Source organism: Pseudopodoces humilis, chromosome 4 (assembly GCF_049639895.1).
Source record: "Pseudopodoces humilis isolate 2021_Gansu_Grassland_sample_001 chromosome 4, ASM4963989v1, whole genome shotgun sequence".
Lineage (NCBI taxonomy): Eukaryota > Metazoa > Chordata > Aves > Passeriformes > Paridae > Pseudopodoces > Pseudopodoces humilis.
In genome coordinates, this window is record NC_142203.1 from 65,137,333 (window position 1) to 65,155,081 (window position 17,749).

Consider the following 17,749-nt stretch of genomic DNA (forward strand, 5'->3'; position numbering starts at 1 on the left):
TCTTTTGTTTTTGTCGAAGGGGGAAGCAACACATTCTAGTCAACATCTCCCATCTTTGGTGCTAATTTCCCACTAACTAACTTCCATTTTGGGAGTGAGTCTCATTGCCATGGAATACCTGTTGAAGAAATACCTAACAAAAATGAATGAATGGCATGTTAGTGCTCATTGTTCTTCTTCTTGCACACTAAAATACAGTAATCAGTTTAGCCTTGCCCTCCTGTTTTGCCCTATAGGCAGAAGGTAACATGGCAGAGGGTTGATGGGGGTCAGAGACTTTATAAAATTGCTGAGTACAACAAGAAAATCATTCAGCTTGTTTAACAGAAACTGACTTCTGAGGTAGGGGGAAATAAAACAAACATCCTTTCGGTATTTATGGCTGTAGGTGGGTTACCAGGGATTCTACACAGTACAGTGCCAATCCAGGAAGAGACTCCATGAAACACTCCTTGCCTTGCACCTGCTGCCACTCTGGGAAATTTTAGAGGCTTAGATATTCCTACTGAAGTAATCCTCAGGATGGAAGTATAAGTCAAAGGACCTGCATGGCCCTCACTTGCACAGTGCAATATCAACCTGCTCTGCTCTACTTTACTGTTTTATCAGCTGCAGAGAGCACTGAGAGCCCAACAGGAAAACCACAACAGAAAAGCAATCTACATCCACTGCAGGCCCTTGGTATCCAACCCAAATTCTCATCATAGCTTGTTTCTAAAATGCAAACAGCTTCTTTATCAAGGTTACAGCTCAATCCACTCAATCCCACTGTCCCCTGGCCGCTTTCGGGGCAGCGGCACTGTTTGTCAGGAGAAGGAGCTGTCCCACTGGTTTCAGTGTGTGCAGTCTGAGGCCAGGCAGCAGCACAGAGCATCACTTACCGTGTACCCTGTGATGGTGCTCGTATGCTGCTTTGGCATCTTCCATTGCACACTGAACGCTGTGCAGTTCAGTGAATCCAGCAGAATATCCAGAGGAGGCCCCAGCCTGTCTGCTAAAAACAAAATGGCATTGTATAAGGAGCCATAGGACAAAACCCTTCTCTTTTATCTTCCTGGCATGTATGTCTTTGAAGAATAGGTCTGTGCTGCTATTATTCCAAACTATCAAACATAGACCACTACTCAGATTGGACTTGTGTGCCCCTTTTCCCTCTCCACTTCTGCCTTCCAGCAGGAGAGGGAGACAAAAGGGGGACATCAGTGGGAAAGCTGTTGCTTAGCTTAGGAGCACCCAGTACTTCAAACAATGCCATTGAGCAACTCATAGGCTTTTAAATGTGTTCCTGAAATGCTGGATACTACCCAGGACCCAAAGACGGGGCCATTCACACATTCATACTGCTTGTACAGTCTGTGGCACAGATTCAGGCTACTGGGAAGGTCTCCCAGGAATGGTCTGGAAGACAGCACAGCTCACACAGCACATCTGTAAGTCAGTATGGACATCTCTGGGGAAGGGAAGCCCAACTGTGTGGAAGACAGACAAACTATGCCATGTTCCCTGGGCCCTCACCCATTTTCTTCATTAGCATGGACTTAGTCCTATGGTTTCCTGCTGGTTCCAGGGGCTCCAAACACAGCACATACCACCTCCTATGCTCACCTTCTGCCCTGCCCTGCACTCAGCAGTAGCTGAGTGTATGGTACTATACACCACCTGCTACCTAAAAGAGTGGCAGGAATGAGCAGCCAGGGCTGGGGTATCAGTGTCCACTTAAGAAGAATTTCACATTCAGAAAACAGCTTTCCAATCTTCACAACACCCAGTAAAGCAAATTAGCATTTCAGCTGCATTAGTAATAAGGAGAAAAGAATACCCCCTAATCATTCACTCTTAACATATTCATAGCATCCTTGTATTACTTTCTGGAGAAGCTCTATGAGACAAGTTTGCTGGAAGGCATAGTTGCCTAAACAACAAATTGTAACCAGCAATGACAAATAGTCATATAAGGCAGGCTTCAAATTCATATTCTGAATGCATTATAGGCCAATAACATTATTTACTGAAAGTATTTGGTGAATAATTTGGAACAACAAATAAATTTGAACAAAATGGAATCCATTTGCAGACTACCTGCAAGCAGAGAGACAACATCTGTTTAATAAGGAGCCACATAATGAATTATTCACTCAGCCCTAGAAAACACTACTATCTCTAGGTTGCAGATGATGAAAGAGACACAGAGAGACAAACAGTGACCTCAGTTACACTGGCCTATAAATTGTCACGGTCGAGTAAATACAAAGCTAAGTTTTCCCTGGACCAAGTCAGAGAAAACAAGAGCAAGGAGCCAGAGAGGCCTATGTTTTTATCCTTCCTGTTTAGTTCTCCCTAGAAGTTAGGGAATTCCCCTAACACAACAGGGATATGGCTGGATACTTGCTTGGGAACCAGGCATAAGCACCACCAGCCCTAGCACTGTCTTGGCAAGCATCCTCAGGTGACGGCCAGCGCTCACCACACCACTGCATCCTGCCCTCTCCGTGACAAAGCCAACAGACAGGCACACAGGCTGCTGGGGACCTGCTGCCTCATGCCCAGACCAGGAGCCAAGAGGAAAGAGAAAGCCAGTGGCAGCTGTGATCGATGCACAGAGTTATTTCCTGGGGAGGCTAGAGGGCAAGGCAGAGAGGAGTATCTCATGCAGCATAGCAGTCCCGCAGTCCCCTGCTGTCACCGCTCCCGGCCTGACAGCTCAGTGATGTGCACCTGGGGATTCAGAGTCACTTCTGGTTGTCAGAATTTCACACAACCTGGCAGAAAGTAAAAAATGTCAATTTCTGGACTGAACTTCCCCTTTGCAGCCATGGCAAAGTGACGGCAGGATCTGACACAAGCATTGTTTATGGCATTGAGTTGCAGGAGATGTCATGGCTTTTGAACAACCGTATCAAAGTGGTTTGTCAGCTGATCACAACTGCTGCAGCACATGTCACTGCTCTACTGACAAGCCATTTTGAGATAAATGTGAACTTAATGTATTTTGCATGATTTTACAGAGCATCATGTATTAGGCACACTAAAAACAGATATTGAAGCTGATCTAAACATTTATGTCTTTACGTCAAATGTCATGTTTAGACTACTAAAAGAGTTTTCAAGGGTAAAGCTCTTGGGGTATTTGTAGCTTCTCCTACAACTGGGGTCAGAAATACTCTTCTCAAAACTCAGCAGGAAACCTCTGTAAATCTGGTAGCACCACGTACAGTGCAAAACCACAACAGAACCTCCTCCCCTCTATACCCTGTGGATTGGGAATCTGCAGACAAGGGGGGTGAGACACATCCACTACTTGTACATGTTCTGAAGATCTGCCTGAGTGATGATCCCCCTGCCAGTGTCCTCTGCAGTTCAGTCCAGTGAATACCTAAGAAGGCATGGAGATTGGCTCTGGTCACAAAGAACAAGGAGCCAATTTATATAAACAATAAACACATCTTGTACAAACACAGTCGTCCTCCTTTCCGGCCTATCAGGCACAGACAGTTTGATATTGTCCAAAATGCTTTTATGGTAGTGGAAGCAATGACTCCAGTGCCATGCAAAGAAGCCATTAATCAAGTAGGAGCACTCTCACACATATTTTGACTATACATTGTGGAAGTATATCAAACACAAGAACTTAATGAGGATTTATCCATAGATAAACAATGTTGAGTTGACCATGTTGTGTTTACTTTTCTGCTTACAGCTACTTTTCTTCCCATTTATACATGTCTTTGGCTCTGTACTTCTAAAAATATGCAAAAACCACCAAACCAGTAAAGAAGTCACCAAACAAGTTCTCCAAATAAGCTGAAGAATACATAAGCACTTTCTCTGAGATGGAGTAATTTTTTCCATTTCAAAATAATGACCATTATTTAAATTTTTGCTTCATAGAACAACTCAAAAATGGTGAAAATGCTCATGCCATCAATACAAATGTCACTTCCATTGTGGCTCTCGCTGCCACATACAATAGCCTCTGCCATTTATTAAACACCCATGGGCTACCATCAGGGTGGCCGGAGGATAGAATGTGTGCCTCCTGGGAATGGCCCCCATTCTGGGCCAATCAGTGTTGTTAACCTTTACTGCAATGAAGAGATTAAATTCTTTGCTGTGAGGGTGGTGAGGCATTGTCACAGGTTGCCCAGAGAGGTTGTGGATGTCCCAATCTTGGCAATGTTCATGTCCAGGTTAGATAAGGCCTTGAGCAACCCAGCCTAGTGGGAGGTGTCCCTACTGCAAGGAGATCAGGATTAGATGGTCTTTAAGGTCCCTTCAACCCCGTAACATTCCACCATTCTATGATTCTATGTACCACTGCCTCTGAATGCTCCTTGCCATTCATCACTGAACCCACCAGCAGAAATGTCACTTCTGCCCCTGTGATTCTGTGCAGTTACCTCGAGGAAACAGTAGAAACTCTTCCAATGAATCCACCCTCTGCTCCCAAGACAGCCATGCTGGCCTTAAGCAGGGCTCACGAGCAGCCACTTCAGCCGGATCCTTCCCTTCAACTGCTGCAAAAAAACTGCTTATGCAGGCACAGCTCTTCCTTCCTCCCTTCTAGTCATGGACTGACACCAAAATGCTACTATAGTGGTGAACAGTTATAAAAAAACCCTCAACTTCCAACCAAATCCGTTTCTAATGTTTATAAACTTCATATTGGAAGCACTTTGGATGAATTGGATAAAGCTCATCCCTACTAGTATATAATACTAGTCCTATTATTTCAGAGCAAATTTCAAAACTGATTCAAATTTTAAATTAGATTAAAATAATAGTGATTGAAAACAGTTTAAATTTTAAATACAGATGAATGGAATATCTGAAAGAATTTGTGTTAGAAATTTTTCTTTTAGAATTTTAATTTTCTTTTGAATTTAATCTTTTCTTTTTAGAGATTGCTGTATCAAGGCATGCAGGTAGTCACAGGTACTTGCAGATCCTGAAACAATATGCAAATAATTCACAGATACAAGCCATATGAAATAATACAGTAATATATTTAAGAGAAAACAGATGGTTAATTTCATCTTTATGAGTTTCTAGTTTGGAAAATCAGAACCTTTATACTACATTTTCTGTACTACACCTAACAAGAGAGCAGAAGACAAGGAATGGAGTGTAAGCATTTCACTATTTTACTTCTAAATCTCTGTGGGTAACAGCTAGGACATACTGACTGAAGGGCTCCTTATTTTCCAGGTTGAAGTGTCTCCCATTTGTGTCCCATGAAACAAGAGAAATTTGTTGATGAAATGCCAGTTTTCACTACTGACATGATACAATGTAAGAAAATAGGGGAAAAAAAGCTCAAGAAAACCTATTCAAACTAATTCTAAATTGAAGTTTTCAGGAAAAAAAAAAAAACAGTTTCCAGAAAGAGCTCTGAATTTCTTCTGTTTGAAACGTTATTTGTGTTCACCAATTCACAAAAGAACTCACCATGAATTTTATTAAAATAGCGTTTTATCATTGTAATAGCTGCTTTTGAGGGAAAAAAGCTTGTCCACTCCAAGAGGTGAAACAAAGTGTAGAACAGCCTATTCACTCACTGAGATATTGGTGAGATTCTTATTTATTAAACAATAAACAGTGATAAGGTCTTTTGCTTCCTTCATTTTACAGACCAAAAGTTATGCAAACACCACAGTGGAAGGAAGACAACATGACAAACTGAAAAGGTCAGGAAATTCTAAATGAAAAAAATATGCCATCTTTAAATTTCTTTGAAGCCTCTTCCAGCTCCCACTGCCCAGCAGCAGTACGTAAGAGAGCAAGAATTTCTCAGCCACAACAACTACAAAGGACAAGGACTTGAAACCGGAAAATCTCAACCAGCCTGTCCTGGTTCTGCACCCGGAGCAGCAACATCCATGCACCAAAAATCTTGATTGTAGTTTCTCTGAATGAATCACCTACCACTGCATCAGACCCTGCATCAGAGATGGCAGGTAACATAGCTCTAGAGAGGCACCATGGTTTTTGATTCAAACCACAGTGCACAAATCTTTGGAGAGACTAACCTGACCTTCATTAGTGCTTTAAAAATACTGCAAAAGAAACCACAATGAAGGCAAAAAAAAAAAAAAAAAAAATCTCTCAGCATTTTAATAAATAACAGGCTTGGACTCATGTGATGTTTTGCTGATACTTATATAGCATCTGTTATCTGCCCCAGGGACATCTGAGGTGACAGTCACTGGGATTTTAATAGCCCAGGGAAGGGGAATGAAGGCAACAAAGCTCAGAACTTAAGCTACAGTGCAACACCACGAATCCCATTAAGAACAAACATGTCACTGGTGACTTTGTCGTGGCTTTTCCTGCTGTACCTTGGCCCTGCAGATCCCTGAAGAGAAAGGCAGCAAGGGGAAGTTCTCTCCTTACACTCCTTCCTGGAGCAAGGCTCTGCTCCCAGAAAGTCTCCACCTGCAGCAAAGGGAAGGAGAGAGGAGGGGAGCTCTGCACAGGGCAATAGTGACTTCCAGGAGTGAAAAGGAAAAGCAGTAACTACATTTTTAAAAAACTTTTTTGAGAGATATATATTAAAATTTCTAGCTATGGATGGTTGTGCCCTGGACACACTTTTGGAGAATTCCGGGTGCTGAAGGTTATAAAAAGCAGGGGACATCATACCTCTGAGCAAAGGTCTAGTTTGTATCTATCTGACTTGCCACAGGCAAAACTCAGCACACCAGGCAATCTCTAGGCAATTCTTACAGGTTTATGTTTTTAATAATTACTGATCAGAGGCTGGTTTGATTCAGACAAGTGCATATGTGCATAACCTGCACCTGCACCTGGATAACTTGGTGAAATATTTCACCTAATGGAAGCATTTTCCACTTCCAGAGGAAATGAAGTATAGATGCCTGTAAAAACCTCCACCAAGACACTCTACTTGCATAACTTCCAGTGCATTTCTGGAAGCCTGAGTCAAAATGTAACATTCACTCCTCTGAAACCAGGCTCGTGCTTTGCCCATTGAAGCCCCGGTGCTGGGGCATGGCTATCCGAGTTCCTGGTATCCCTGCAGCACCTTGGTCTGCAGAGGCCAGGTTCCTGTTCTTGGAGAAGGGACAGCACTGAGGCTCACTTCTCTCTTCTCCAGCCTACAAACTGCTTGAATGTAAAGCTCAACATTTTTCCTGGCTTGGGATTTCCTGTCTGGGCTCCAACCTGCCTTGTCCCTGTGGATGTGCCCAGTGACTGGCAGGCTGCAGCTAGCCCTGCCTGCTGCCAGTACACTGCCTGCCCTGCCATGGCCTGCCTTCTCATCAGCTGCTTCAGCAGTTTCCAAGTAACTTCTAAAAAACGTGTCTAAGAGATTTAACTTGAGTGCCAGAAGGTAGCTGAAATCAAGCAAGGGTACATGACCCTGTCTGTGTAATAGATTTTAGTAATCAGTGGGACAGGCTGCTTAGGAACCAGCATTCCAGCAGCATACCCTGGCATCTCCTCCAACCTCTTTTGTCTCATGGGTTATGCATCTGAGGCGCTAGGAAGCACAAATACAGGAGGAGCTTCACAAACCATGGCACTCCGTAAAGCAAAAGTCTGTGAAATTGTAAACATGCCAAATAAATAACTTGAAAATTTATTTATATTTAATTTATATTTAATTTATCAATTAATATCACTTATTTTTCAGGTGTTTGTGATCCAAATCTTATTATCTCAGTGGAACCCATGACAAAATTGCTCACAATAGTTGAAAAGTGTTCTCCTTGATGTACCTTAATTGGTTCACTTCACCCACTACACATTTCTTTCTTGCTGAAACCCAGAACAAAAGAGCTCTTGAAGAAACATATTACTTGGTACAAGAAAATAATTAAAGGGGAGCTTCCTAAAAAATGGTCAGAGAGAAAAAAAATTACAATCAGACAATCACACATGCATTACATACACACATGCAAAAAGATTAAAGAAGACCAAACAGACTGTGTGACAGGAAACAAGTGTGCAGGGGGAGGACACAACATGCATGATTGAGTCCCCACAATCCTTCTAGTCCTGAGCAATTGTTTTGAAGCTCATTATTCATGGACACAATGATCTGGTCCCACCCAAGAAAGTATCACAAAAATCAGAGTGTGGATTGGTTATCTCTGAGGTTCTGGCACAGGCCTCATAGAGCTACACAACACAAAGTGTAGCTACCTCACATCAAACACTTTATACTGATCACAACACCAGAAAACACTTATTTCTCTGTAGAAAGCAGAGTAGCTTGGTTGGTGTTGGTTGGTTGGTGTTTTCAGTCCATGACAGGGTGGAGAAGAGCTCAAAGGAAGCTAAACCTGAGAGCTGAAACAGATGTTTTCAGGAGATCCTTGTGACACTCTGCAAAATCATAGAGGGAGTGAGGCTGGAAAGCACATTTGGAGATCACCTAGTCCAAACCCCTGCTCAGAGCAGGCTCAGCCGCACAAGGTTGCCCAAGACTTTGCATAAAGAGGTTTGAATAACTACAAGGACAGAGACTCCACAACCTCTCAGGCTGAATTCTCAGTCACCCTCATAGTAAAAAAACTATTTGCTCATGTTAAAGGGAATTTCCTGCTTTCCCTTTGTGTCCATTGCCTCCAGCCCTGTCTCAGGACACCAGAGAAAATCTTCATCACTGCTCTATCATGTATATACATTTGTATAATTCCCACAAGTATTTTACTTCCAAAGGAAATCTTCTCAGCACGATTTTTTTTCCGTAACTCAGTTCCTCTATAAGAAATGGGATCATTTCAATACCTTCTGCAGTCAGCAAGTCTCTCTATTCACCAGCACTATCAGTAGAACTGGAAGAAATTAATTGTCTCTACTAAGTGACTGAAATAACTGCCCTTTTTAAACCTGAATTCCTGCACTGATTTAGTGTGGGACATGGCCTGTGCTTTCAAAGAACCAGTAATAAGCAGCAGGATATGAGAGTGACAGGGAAGGACAAAACCCTCTTCGGTGCAAGAGACACTGAGACATGGAAATATATCGCAGCATAAGGAACAAATACATAAGGGAGAAAATAGCCATGACCCAGGCACAGCTATGATGTCCACACAGTTAGTATCTAATGCTCCCTAATCCTCTCAAGGCATTCCCTGCTTTGCTGGCACACTCTCTTCTGCAGCCTGTAGAGTCCAACCCCTTGTCCCAAACCTCTTCCAGGGCTACCTCATGCAAACCATGCCCAAGCTGGTCCAAATAGCTTGGTTTTTTTCCCCCTTTAAACCTATTTTAAGAGCTGTCTTGTTCTTTGTCCAGAAGTCCCTGAGAGAATTGCTTCTGCAGGTTTCTTCTTCCATCCTATGACCCTATGGCTCTGCAGGGGTAAAGGAGAGCTCAAAGGCTCCCATCTCACCCTACTGAGTGAGTCCTTTTGCACATGAACAGAGAAACAGTTCTTGGCTGCAAAGTTCAACTCTGCCATTGTGACTGATCAATTAAGATGGGAACATTAGCAACCTGCACACCACAGGTTCACATGGGAACGAGAACGTCATGAAATGGGAACAGGAACTAAAAATGCCAGCAGGACATCAATCCATGCATGGCTGGAGTATCAGCTGAAATGCCAACATCTCTGTAAACAGTCATCTTCATAAAATGCCTGCTTATTTTTGGAAACATATTACCTTCTCCTGTAATTGTCTAGAAAGCAGAATATGAAAGAGACCTCACATTTCAGTTCCAAGGAACAGATTCTGGCTTCTACAATCTCTAATTAAAACACAAAAATTTTGGTCCTAGACACGTACTTTCCATCATCTACAGTTTGACAGGTTTTGTTCATAGTTTGGCTTTTTTTTTCCTAGAATGATATTCTAGTTGATTTTTTTTCATGCATAAAAGCAATTAAACTTGAGTGAAATACTGTATAATTTTTGCCCTTAGGATTTTTTATCAGAAGATTTTTGAGCCCAGTAACACAAAGCCAGTCTTGATTTAAAACTTTGTATGTGAAACAATACCTCTGGCACAGCAGAAAGATCAGAATGATTTTTGTATTTGAAAGAAGTATGATCAAAACTCATAGGACACTCATTTCCCATCGTTTTAGAAAAACAATTTGGAAGTTGCAAATGTACTGATATATATTGATTCATACCATAATTTTCATAGAAGCCAGAAATTTCAAACTACTTTTAAAATTGAGAGAGGTGTGAAGGATAATCTGTGCTGGGATTCTTCCAGCTTCAGAGATCTTTCTGTGCAAATAATACTGGACTGACTATTCTCTGAGGACGTGGGGAACTCAGAACCACTCCGTCCGTGTCTGCTTCTCAGAAGAACTGTTCTTGACACAACTGCTGTCTGCACAGTTATATAAAAAGTGCTCATTAGCTGTAAGGTTAACACATATAAGGGGAAAGACATCCTATCATACTTGGGGATACACTCAGAAAGCCATGTTCAGATGCCAGTACCTGCATATGGTTCATATTTCCTAGCTCTGAAAAATTATCCAGGATAACTTTGGCGATGCTTGAGTGAGACATCTTTTTAAGAAAAGAAAGCCAATGCATTTTGGCTATCAACCTGCAGGGATCCAACCCAAGAGAAGAAAAGGTTTTTCCCTTTTGCTGACAATCATATAACTGTCCCCTTCTTTATGAAGAAAGGCCTCCCTTTTCAATATTTTGTGGATTCCTTTTTCATTAGAGGCTGATATCCTGAGGGACTTTCGTCAACAGTAATCTTTACTCCTGGGTTTAGCTACCCTATGTTCAACAGAAGAACTGGCATGGAACTTGGTGTATTTCACACTATACACCTCTCACCTGCAGAATTTTATGGATCATCACACAGTGTATCATTATCTAGGTTTGAGTTAGGTACCTGGTTCTGCTGAAGCCTTCCCCCTAAGCCCTCAATTTTCAGTGGCTTATGCCCTCCTGAAGCAGTAACTTTCAAAGATGAATTCTGGTGTGCTTGTTCTCAGCTCAGTGGCTCTGAAATGTTTGAAAAAGTAATGTTGATCTTTTGCTGTGGTTTGGATGGTCATGTTATATGAAGAAACTCATTTGATTGTCATGTGTAAGCATCTTCACTAAAAGTAAAAATAAAAGGAAATCAAATCTTGCCTAGTCTTACCCAAAAGTATTTCCTTTCAGCTGGAATTAGTAATGAAGAACAGGTTTGGGGATTTGTTTGGTTTGTGGGATTTTTTTTTTAGATAGATCATTGGTTTGCACAGAAAACAATTAAGAAATTTCATTCAAATTCAGACATCTAACATAATCTCCTGTGTCCCTGTGATTTAGGAAGTCTTTTGTTATGTGATCATAGAACATTATCACACATTCATAGATAAATATTATCACACATTCATGGATAAATATGGCACCCAGCTATACACTCAATAATGAGATAAACTCTGCAATGACCCATTCATGGCTGTTTGCTTAGATTACAGGTATCTTTAATATTCTTTAATGACTTTTTAATATGAAAAGCTTTCTACAAGCATTTTAGAGTTTCATTTCCTTGTGATGGAGAAATCGTGAAAAGGTCCAATCAGTACTGTTTTGAGGACATGAAGCAATGATAGTCACCTTTTTTTAATTAATTTTATTTTCAATTTAAAAGAGCATTAAAAGAGCAAAAACACACATTAGAAGAGCATAAATAGAAACACGCAAAGCTTTGAGTTCCAATATAGGCATGATATGAGGAGTTACAAGCTTCCAAGTATACTCTCAGTTAATCAATGAGTTTGAAGGGCACTGAAGAGAAATCATGCACTGAAATTTTCTGGCTTAAGAAAACAAGGTACTGTTCTGTTCTTCGGGATATTTTTTGGGTGACATTCAGAATCCCTGCCATTAAGTTAAAGGTGAGTGTAATTGTTGAATGTGTTCACGTCTAATGAACTGCAAACAGTACACAGTGCTGTGTCTAGTCCAGTGTCACTGAGAGAAAAAGATGATTTTTTTTCTGCAAGGCACACCAGAAGACACCATGAAAATCACCTACACATTATCACTGTTTCCTGGAAGCATTGACTAAAATTGGGGTACAGCTGTGATGAGCACCCTATAGGAGTCTTACCACTGTTTAAAATGGCATGTCAGGAAAAGGATAAAAGCACAAAAACACCCTGATCCCATTTTTAAAAATGAAAATTTTTCCTGTGAAGGAGTGGCAAGCCATCGAAGACAGTCTGTGACAGCCTCAAGGCAGAAAGATTTCCAAAGGATCACTCTAGTGCCCTAACTCCAAAACAACCCTTCCTCTCCGATGCATCACTCTGAGCCCCAGCATGTGGTATAGAACGTCTTGGCTAATTTTACCTTTCTGAACATTGGTGGAAGTCTGAATAATCATTTCAGACAGTGGCATTGGCAAAATGGTACAAATGAAAAACATTTACTGAAAGTTTCCTTGTACAGACAAAGATAGCCATTTCATGGTGGAAAGGGCACAAGATATTTTGCTGCAAGTGAGACTAACTAAAGTCAGGAAACATACTTCAAAATGAGTAACAGTGACACAGAGAGTAACATGCTCAAGTGGACTAATTCACTGCACTCCTATTGCTGCCCTGGAAAGTTATTATCACAAAGTATTACCATGGACCCCTGAGGTACAAGAGCAAGTCCAATCAAAAGGACAATGTCACATAATGTTGTGATGCAACTTATATCTGAAGGTGAAAAACAACAAATACATATATAATTAGTGTTTGATTCTATTGGTGTTGAAGACATCAGACATTTTTGAAATTGTAAGAGGATGATACTAATCTTCCCTCAAATGAATTATTCACATCTTTATTAGTTCTAGCTCACAGATATGTAGTGTCTCTGACAGCTCTACATCCCTCACATTAGGGATCATTCAGCTTCAGAGTCATTCCTCTTCTCAGACAATTCACATCCAGCAGCAAATCAACCTTACCCTTGCACACTTTATGTGTGGGATTTATTATGACAGTGAATGAGAATTCATCCTATTGTTCCAAAAAACTTTAATATTTAAAAACTCAAATAAGCACCTTCTTTCCCAAAGACTGCTGAGTTTTTTGATACATAAATATGGCTAGACTTTCAGAAGTGTTCTTTATGTAGCAGCTCTTATTATAGTCAGATTTTCTAAAGAATTCAAGTATCCCAGCACCAAATCCTTTGGAAAAAAAAAGTCATTTACTGTAATGCTGACCAAGGATCTGTACTCTTTTGAAACTCTGGCCCTGATATTGAGTGCTACTCTCTTGTAAAGTCTTCAGACTTTAACTGGTCTGATTCCTCCAGCACTTACACAGAAAGCCGGTGATGTCTACTGCTATGGACATCTGGGAAAGAGATACAAGCCAAATTCTTTATTTATATTAGCTGGCAAACATAATATATTTATAAAAGAAGCATTCCTAAGCATCAGATATGATTATTTTTATTCTCCATACAGACCAACTTACCCATTTTATTATTCTACAGGGCGTTGGAATTTTACACTGTTACTAAAGAAGCACAGTGCAATACAGTGCAACAACTTTATTCTATGAACACCCAAGACAGGTTAACTCTTTCCCCTAAAATCAGACAACCATTAAAATTAAATGCTGTGTTTATATTAGTAGCAGAGTAACACATTGGGAGCTAGTTTCAGACTCCCTATTCTTCAACCAGTTTCAACCAGTTGAAACTTGAAACAGAGATGGCAAAACCTACCTGTGTCTTTGCAGAAGGCAAAAGCAAGAAAACAATGTGAAAGCAGCAGCATGAGTGTCAGCTTCTGGGAATACAAGATATAGAGAATCCCAGGCTAATCTGTTCCCAGCTATACTATTCACCACACAGTGTCTAAGGATTTGTTTTAAGCCCTTCCCGAAGAGTCTGTCATCCCGTTTCCTTGTCTCCAGAAAATGTATTATGTAACTGTAAATAAATGTTCAAATGATTTTAGCAGTCATCAGAATGTCTTGTATTTGAGTACAACAGCCTTTTACCCTGAAGATTAATTTAAGAAGTTGCATTTGGGGGACTTTTACTATATATTTTTAACTTCACAAACAGATTTCTGACTTTGCTGCTTTCTTGGCATTACAAAACGGATCTTTGTAAGCTAAGCCTTAAACTGAAACTTAGGAAGAATGGAGATCCATTTTACCATTTTTTTCTTTTGATCCACAGGACCTCCAAGTCAGCTTCTGTTATTGAAGATCAACTAGTTTTATGATTTCGCTCTTGATATAACCTCTTGCTTCCATCTCAGTTAAAATTCCTGTACAATCTATCTTCTATCACTATTAAAAGGACAAAATGAAAGAAAAAAGATCCTAAAGAACTTTTTACTATCTTGTCTCTTCTTTGCTCACTGAATGTGTCATTTTGGATGTGTGAGTAAATGATAGTTCTTTTCTACTGTTAACCACCCAGCATATGATATGCTGCAGAACAAGGCAGAGATGTTCCAGCCACCTGAAACTTCACCTGTCCTGAGTGTTTTGAGAGCAATGTTTCATAGTAAGGACCCAGTCACGGGATTCTTGGGAGTCCTCAATTCCAACACTCCCTGCAAAACGCAGATGGGAGTTAAATTATATATATATATATATATATAAAATTAGATAGATGATAGATAGATAGATAGATGATAGATAGATGGATAGATAGATATCTACTGAAAAGGGGGATTCCCCTCTTTGAATCTTGCTACAAGTAGATTTTCAAATGTTTGTAGATTTTGAAAAAAATTTGCCCCATAAAACTCATTACTTCTTATACAGCAAAAGAAGCAAGAAAGGAATGATTGAATCAGTCAGTGAATCTGACTTGTGTTATAAAAAATTAACATAAAATGTGTGCTTACAAAAGTAAGGTAAACACAATACTAACATATTAATTCATTTCCTTCACAACATTACAATTAGTTTCCAAGCTTTAAACTGTTTTAATTTAATGCACAGAAATATATTTTCCCCAGGTCTGCCATTCTGCTGTGACTAGAGGAAACAAGTACAACAGTCAAAGAATACTTTAAAATATTTATACATTTGCCTCCCCAACTTCACATATCCAGCATTCTTAATGCAAGCTACTAATCATCTCATTCACAATGACTGTCTGCCTAATTTCCTCTGGTACTTAATGGTGGTTATTATGACAACCAAGGATCATGGGACTAGATCCCTAAGAGACAAGGTCAGACTAGCAAAATTAGCCATCTGTCCAGTAAGGGTTTTAAGCTCAGGCTGTATTTAAGTATTAAGTTTCCAACTGTACGGGTATTTGTTTTCTTCTCAAATGAGCAAGAAAAGGCACAATAGTGATTCTAAAAACCAGCAATAAAAATCTTTCAATACTGTGGGATAGATAAAAAAGGGATCTGAAGCTACAAACTCTTCATGAGATGAGGCAGAACTTACTAAACTTTTTGTATTTTCAATTGAATTGTTCTCAGCAAACACAGTGATAAGAGTCAGTCACAAAGACTCCAGGACAGTCCCAGTGTTTGAGACAGTCCTGGGTGTAGTTATCTTCTCTTAGCACCGCAGTTTGTAAAGTATACAGAACGTCAAACTTCACTGTGCACTGTGTCTCATCTCATTGTTTACGTTTTACCTTACTGTTTCATATGCTGCAGACTGTAAAAGGGTTTTAACAGACTCAGGGTTTTAACTTTCAGCCTCTAAGGACCGTGCAGGACCTCCTTGATCAGCATGCAAACCTGCCGCCGACAGCTGTGGGAACTCTCCCACAGGACACAGACAGCACTCAGCCAGGAACAGGACCAGAAGGCACACCACATCATGCTCGGTACACGATAGCTACATTTCTGAGACAAAATCATTGCTTCTCTAGTAATTTTTCTTTCACATTTACTACTCTGTGTCTATGTGTGCACTGCCGCACATAGAAATGTCGCAGCCACGGAACAGCCTTCCCGACAGGTCACCTCTGACTGGCTTGGAGGTTCACCTGGCTTCTAACTGCTCACGCCATACCGCAGGTGACGGGATCCAGGGAAAAATGGACACATTTTTTTGCCGATTTCTTCCGCAGTAGCTGCAGTCTGGTCCTGGTCTGTAAATCGAGAGATCCCACCGGCACTCGGAGTAAGACGTGGGAGAAAACTGGTCATACACGACCCCGCAACTTCAGGGGTCCCTGCCAGTGCCTGGACATCCTCTCTTCCCCTTGAGAGGGCGGCAGGAGCTCGCGGGGTAGGGCGAGGAGCGGCGGCGGCCCCGCCGGGCCCCCGGAGCTCCCCGGCGCGCTCAGGGACCGGGGCGGCGGCGGCCCGACCCCAGCCCACCCTCACGGACCTCAGGGACCGCTGCCCACCGAGGGCTGCCCCCCGGCCCCGCCGCCGCCTGTGCCCGACCCGGGACAGCCCCAGTGCTAAAGGGACGCGGAACTTGGCCGGTGTAAGCGTGTCGCGGGGCGGGCACCCGTCGTCTGGCGCTGCCGCCCGTCCTACCTTGCCGGCGGGGGATGTTCCTGCGCGGCGTGGCCGCACACCCGATGCACGAAGCCAGGAGCAGCACCAAGGCGAGGCAGCGGCGGTGACAGCCGCCCGGCACCTCCATGTGCGCCGAGTCCCCCCGGCCGAGCGGGGAGCTGGGGCCGGGGGCCGCGGGCGAGGGGCCCCGCCGGCGCCGCGCGCCCCCTCCGGGCGGCAGCCGGTGCGGAGCGGAGCCGGGGCCGGCGCGGAGCGGACAGCGGGGCTGGGATGCGCGCCGGGCAGGGACGGGGAGGGACGGAGAGAAGGGGGGAGGAGGCTGGGTCCGGCCCTTTGATGGGATTACGGCCGCCCGGCGTGGGGCACGGCTCGGCACCTCCCCCGCGGGCCGCCGCCGCCCCGGCTCTGCAGACCCAGCCCCGCCGGAGGGGTCGCGGCGTCCCCTGCCGGGAGACCCCCGTGCCGGCGGGGTCACTCGGCAGCCGGCCCTGCCCGCGGGGAGCGCGCTCAGGGGCCAACCCTGGGTTCCATGGGGCAGTGTGCCACCCTTTCCTCAGCGGGGACCCCAACTCCGGTGCTGCCCTCCCCAGGGAGCTGCGGCATTTGACCAGGGTTTCTTCCCTTTTTTTTTTCCCCGAAGGTATGGGGCTGAAATGCTAGCCAACTGCAGGGGCTAAGGCGAAGCTAGGAAGAGGATTTGGTGAGGAAATTGTTGCTGAATTAAGAGGATAAATTAAGTTTAATCCCCCCCAGATGGAGGCTGAGACCTATCCAGCCACTCAGACTAATATAGTAGAGATTAGAGGAGATGGGAAGGGCTGGGGGAGGAAGGCAAAGGTAAGTTCTGGAGTTTGATGATACCTGAAAAAAAACTGAGATAAACAAGAAATCTAAAGCATCTTTTCAGAGCAATGAAACGTTGGTGGGATGAAAGACCGAATCAATTTGGTTCAGTATCCCATCTCTGAAATTTAAAAGACAGAAGGAATTGCAGAATCTTAGTATTAGCAGACATGAGATTATCTGCCCTCTGCTCCAGGTCTCATCCTAACTTGGTTAGTTAGAGATCAGTATAAACCCTGAAACACTAGAGTTGTTCTGTCTTGAGGGTTTATGTGGGTTTCAGTTTGGAAATTAGCTTCATTTGTTTATTTTGCTGTTTACTTTGATAACTTTCAGTGGGTTTGATGGCCATATAAATCATGTATGTTTACACAGTCTCTTGTGAATCTGTAAAACAGATACTCTATTCAATGTGTTCCATGCTGTAATTTTATGACATGAGGAGAAAAGCCAGGAAGAGATCAGAAGAAAAACTGTCTCTCTGTGGGAACAATGCTGATAC

At 42.6% G+C, this 17,749-nt stretch overlaps 1 protein-coding gene across 3 annotated transcripts in view; it reads right to left on the minus strand.

Moving 5' to 3' along the window:
• EGFLAM (EGF like, fibronectin type III and laminin G domains) overlaps positions 1–16,598 on the minus strand; it is a 72,873-nt gene extending 56,275 nt beyond the window's left edge. For 2 of the 3 annotated variants that reach the window (XM_014257019.2, XM_088054337.1), the window contains exons 1-2: positions 16,423–16,598; positions 882–994 (exon numbers count right to left, since the gene is read on the minus strand). In XM_014257019.2, the coding sequence (XP_014112494.2) occupies positions 882–994; positions 16,423–16,531 (222 nt within the window). In that variant the 5' untranslated portion in view covers positions 16,532–16,598. The remainder of the gene's footprint in view (positions 1–881; positions 995–16,422) is intronic. The other variant, XM_088054338.1, reaches the window with a different exon arrangement.
• Between the last annotated feature and the right edge of the window lie 1,151 nt (positions 16,599–17,749).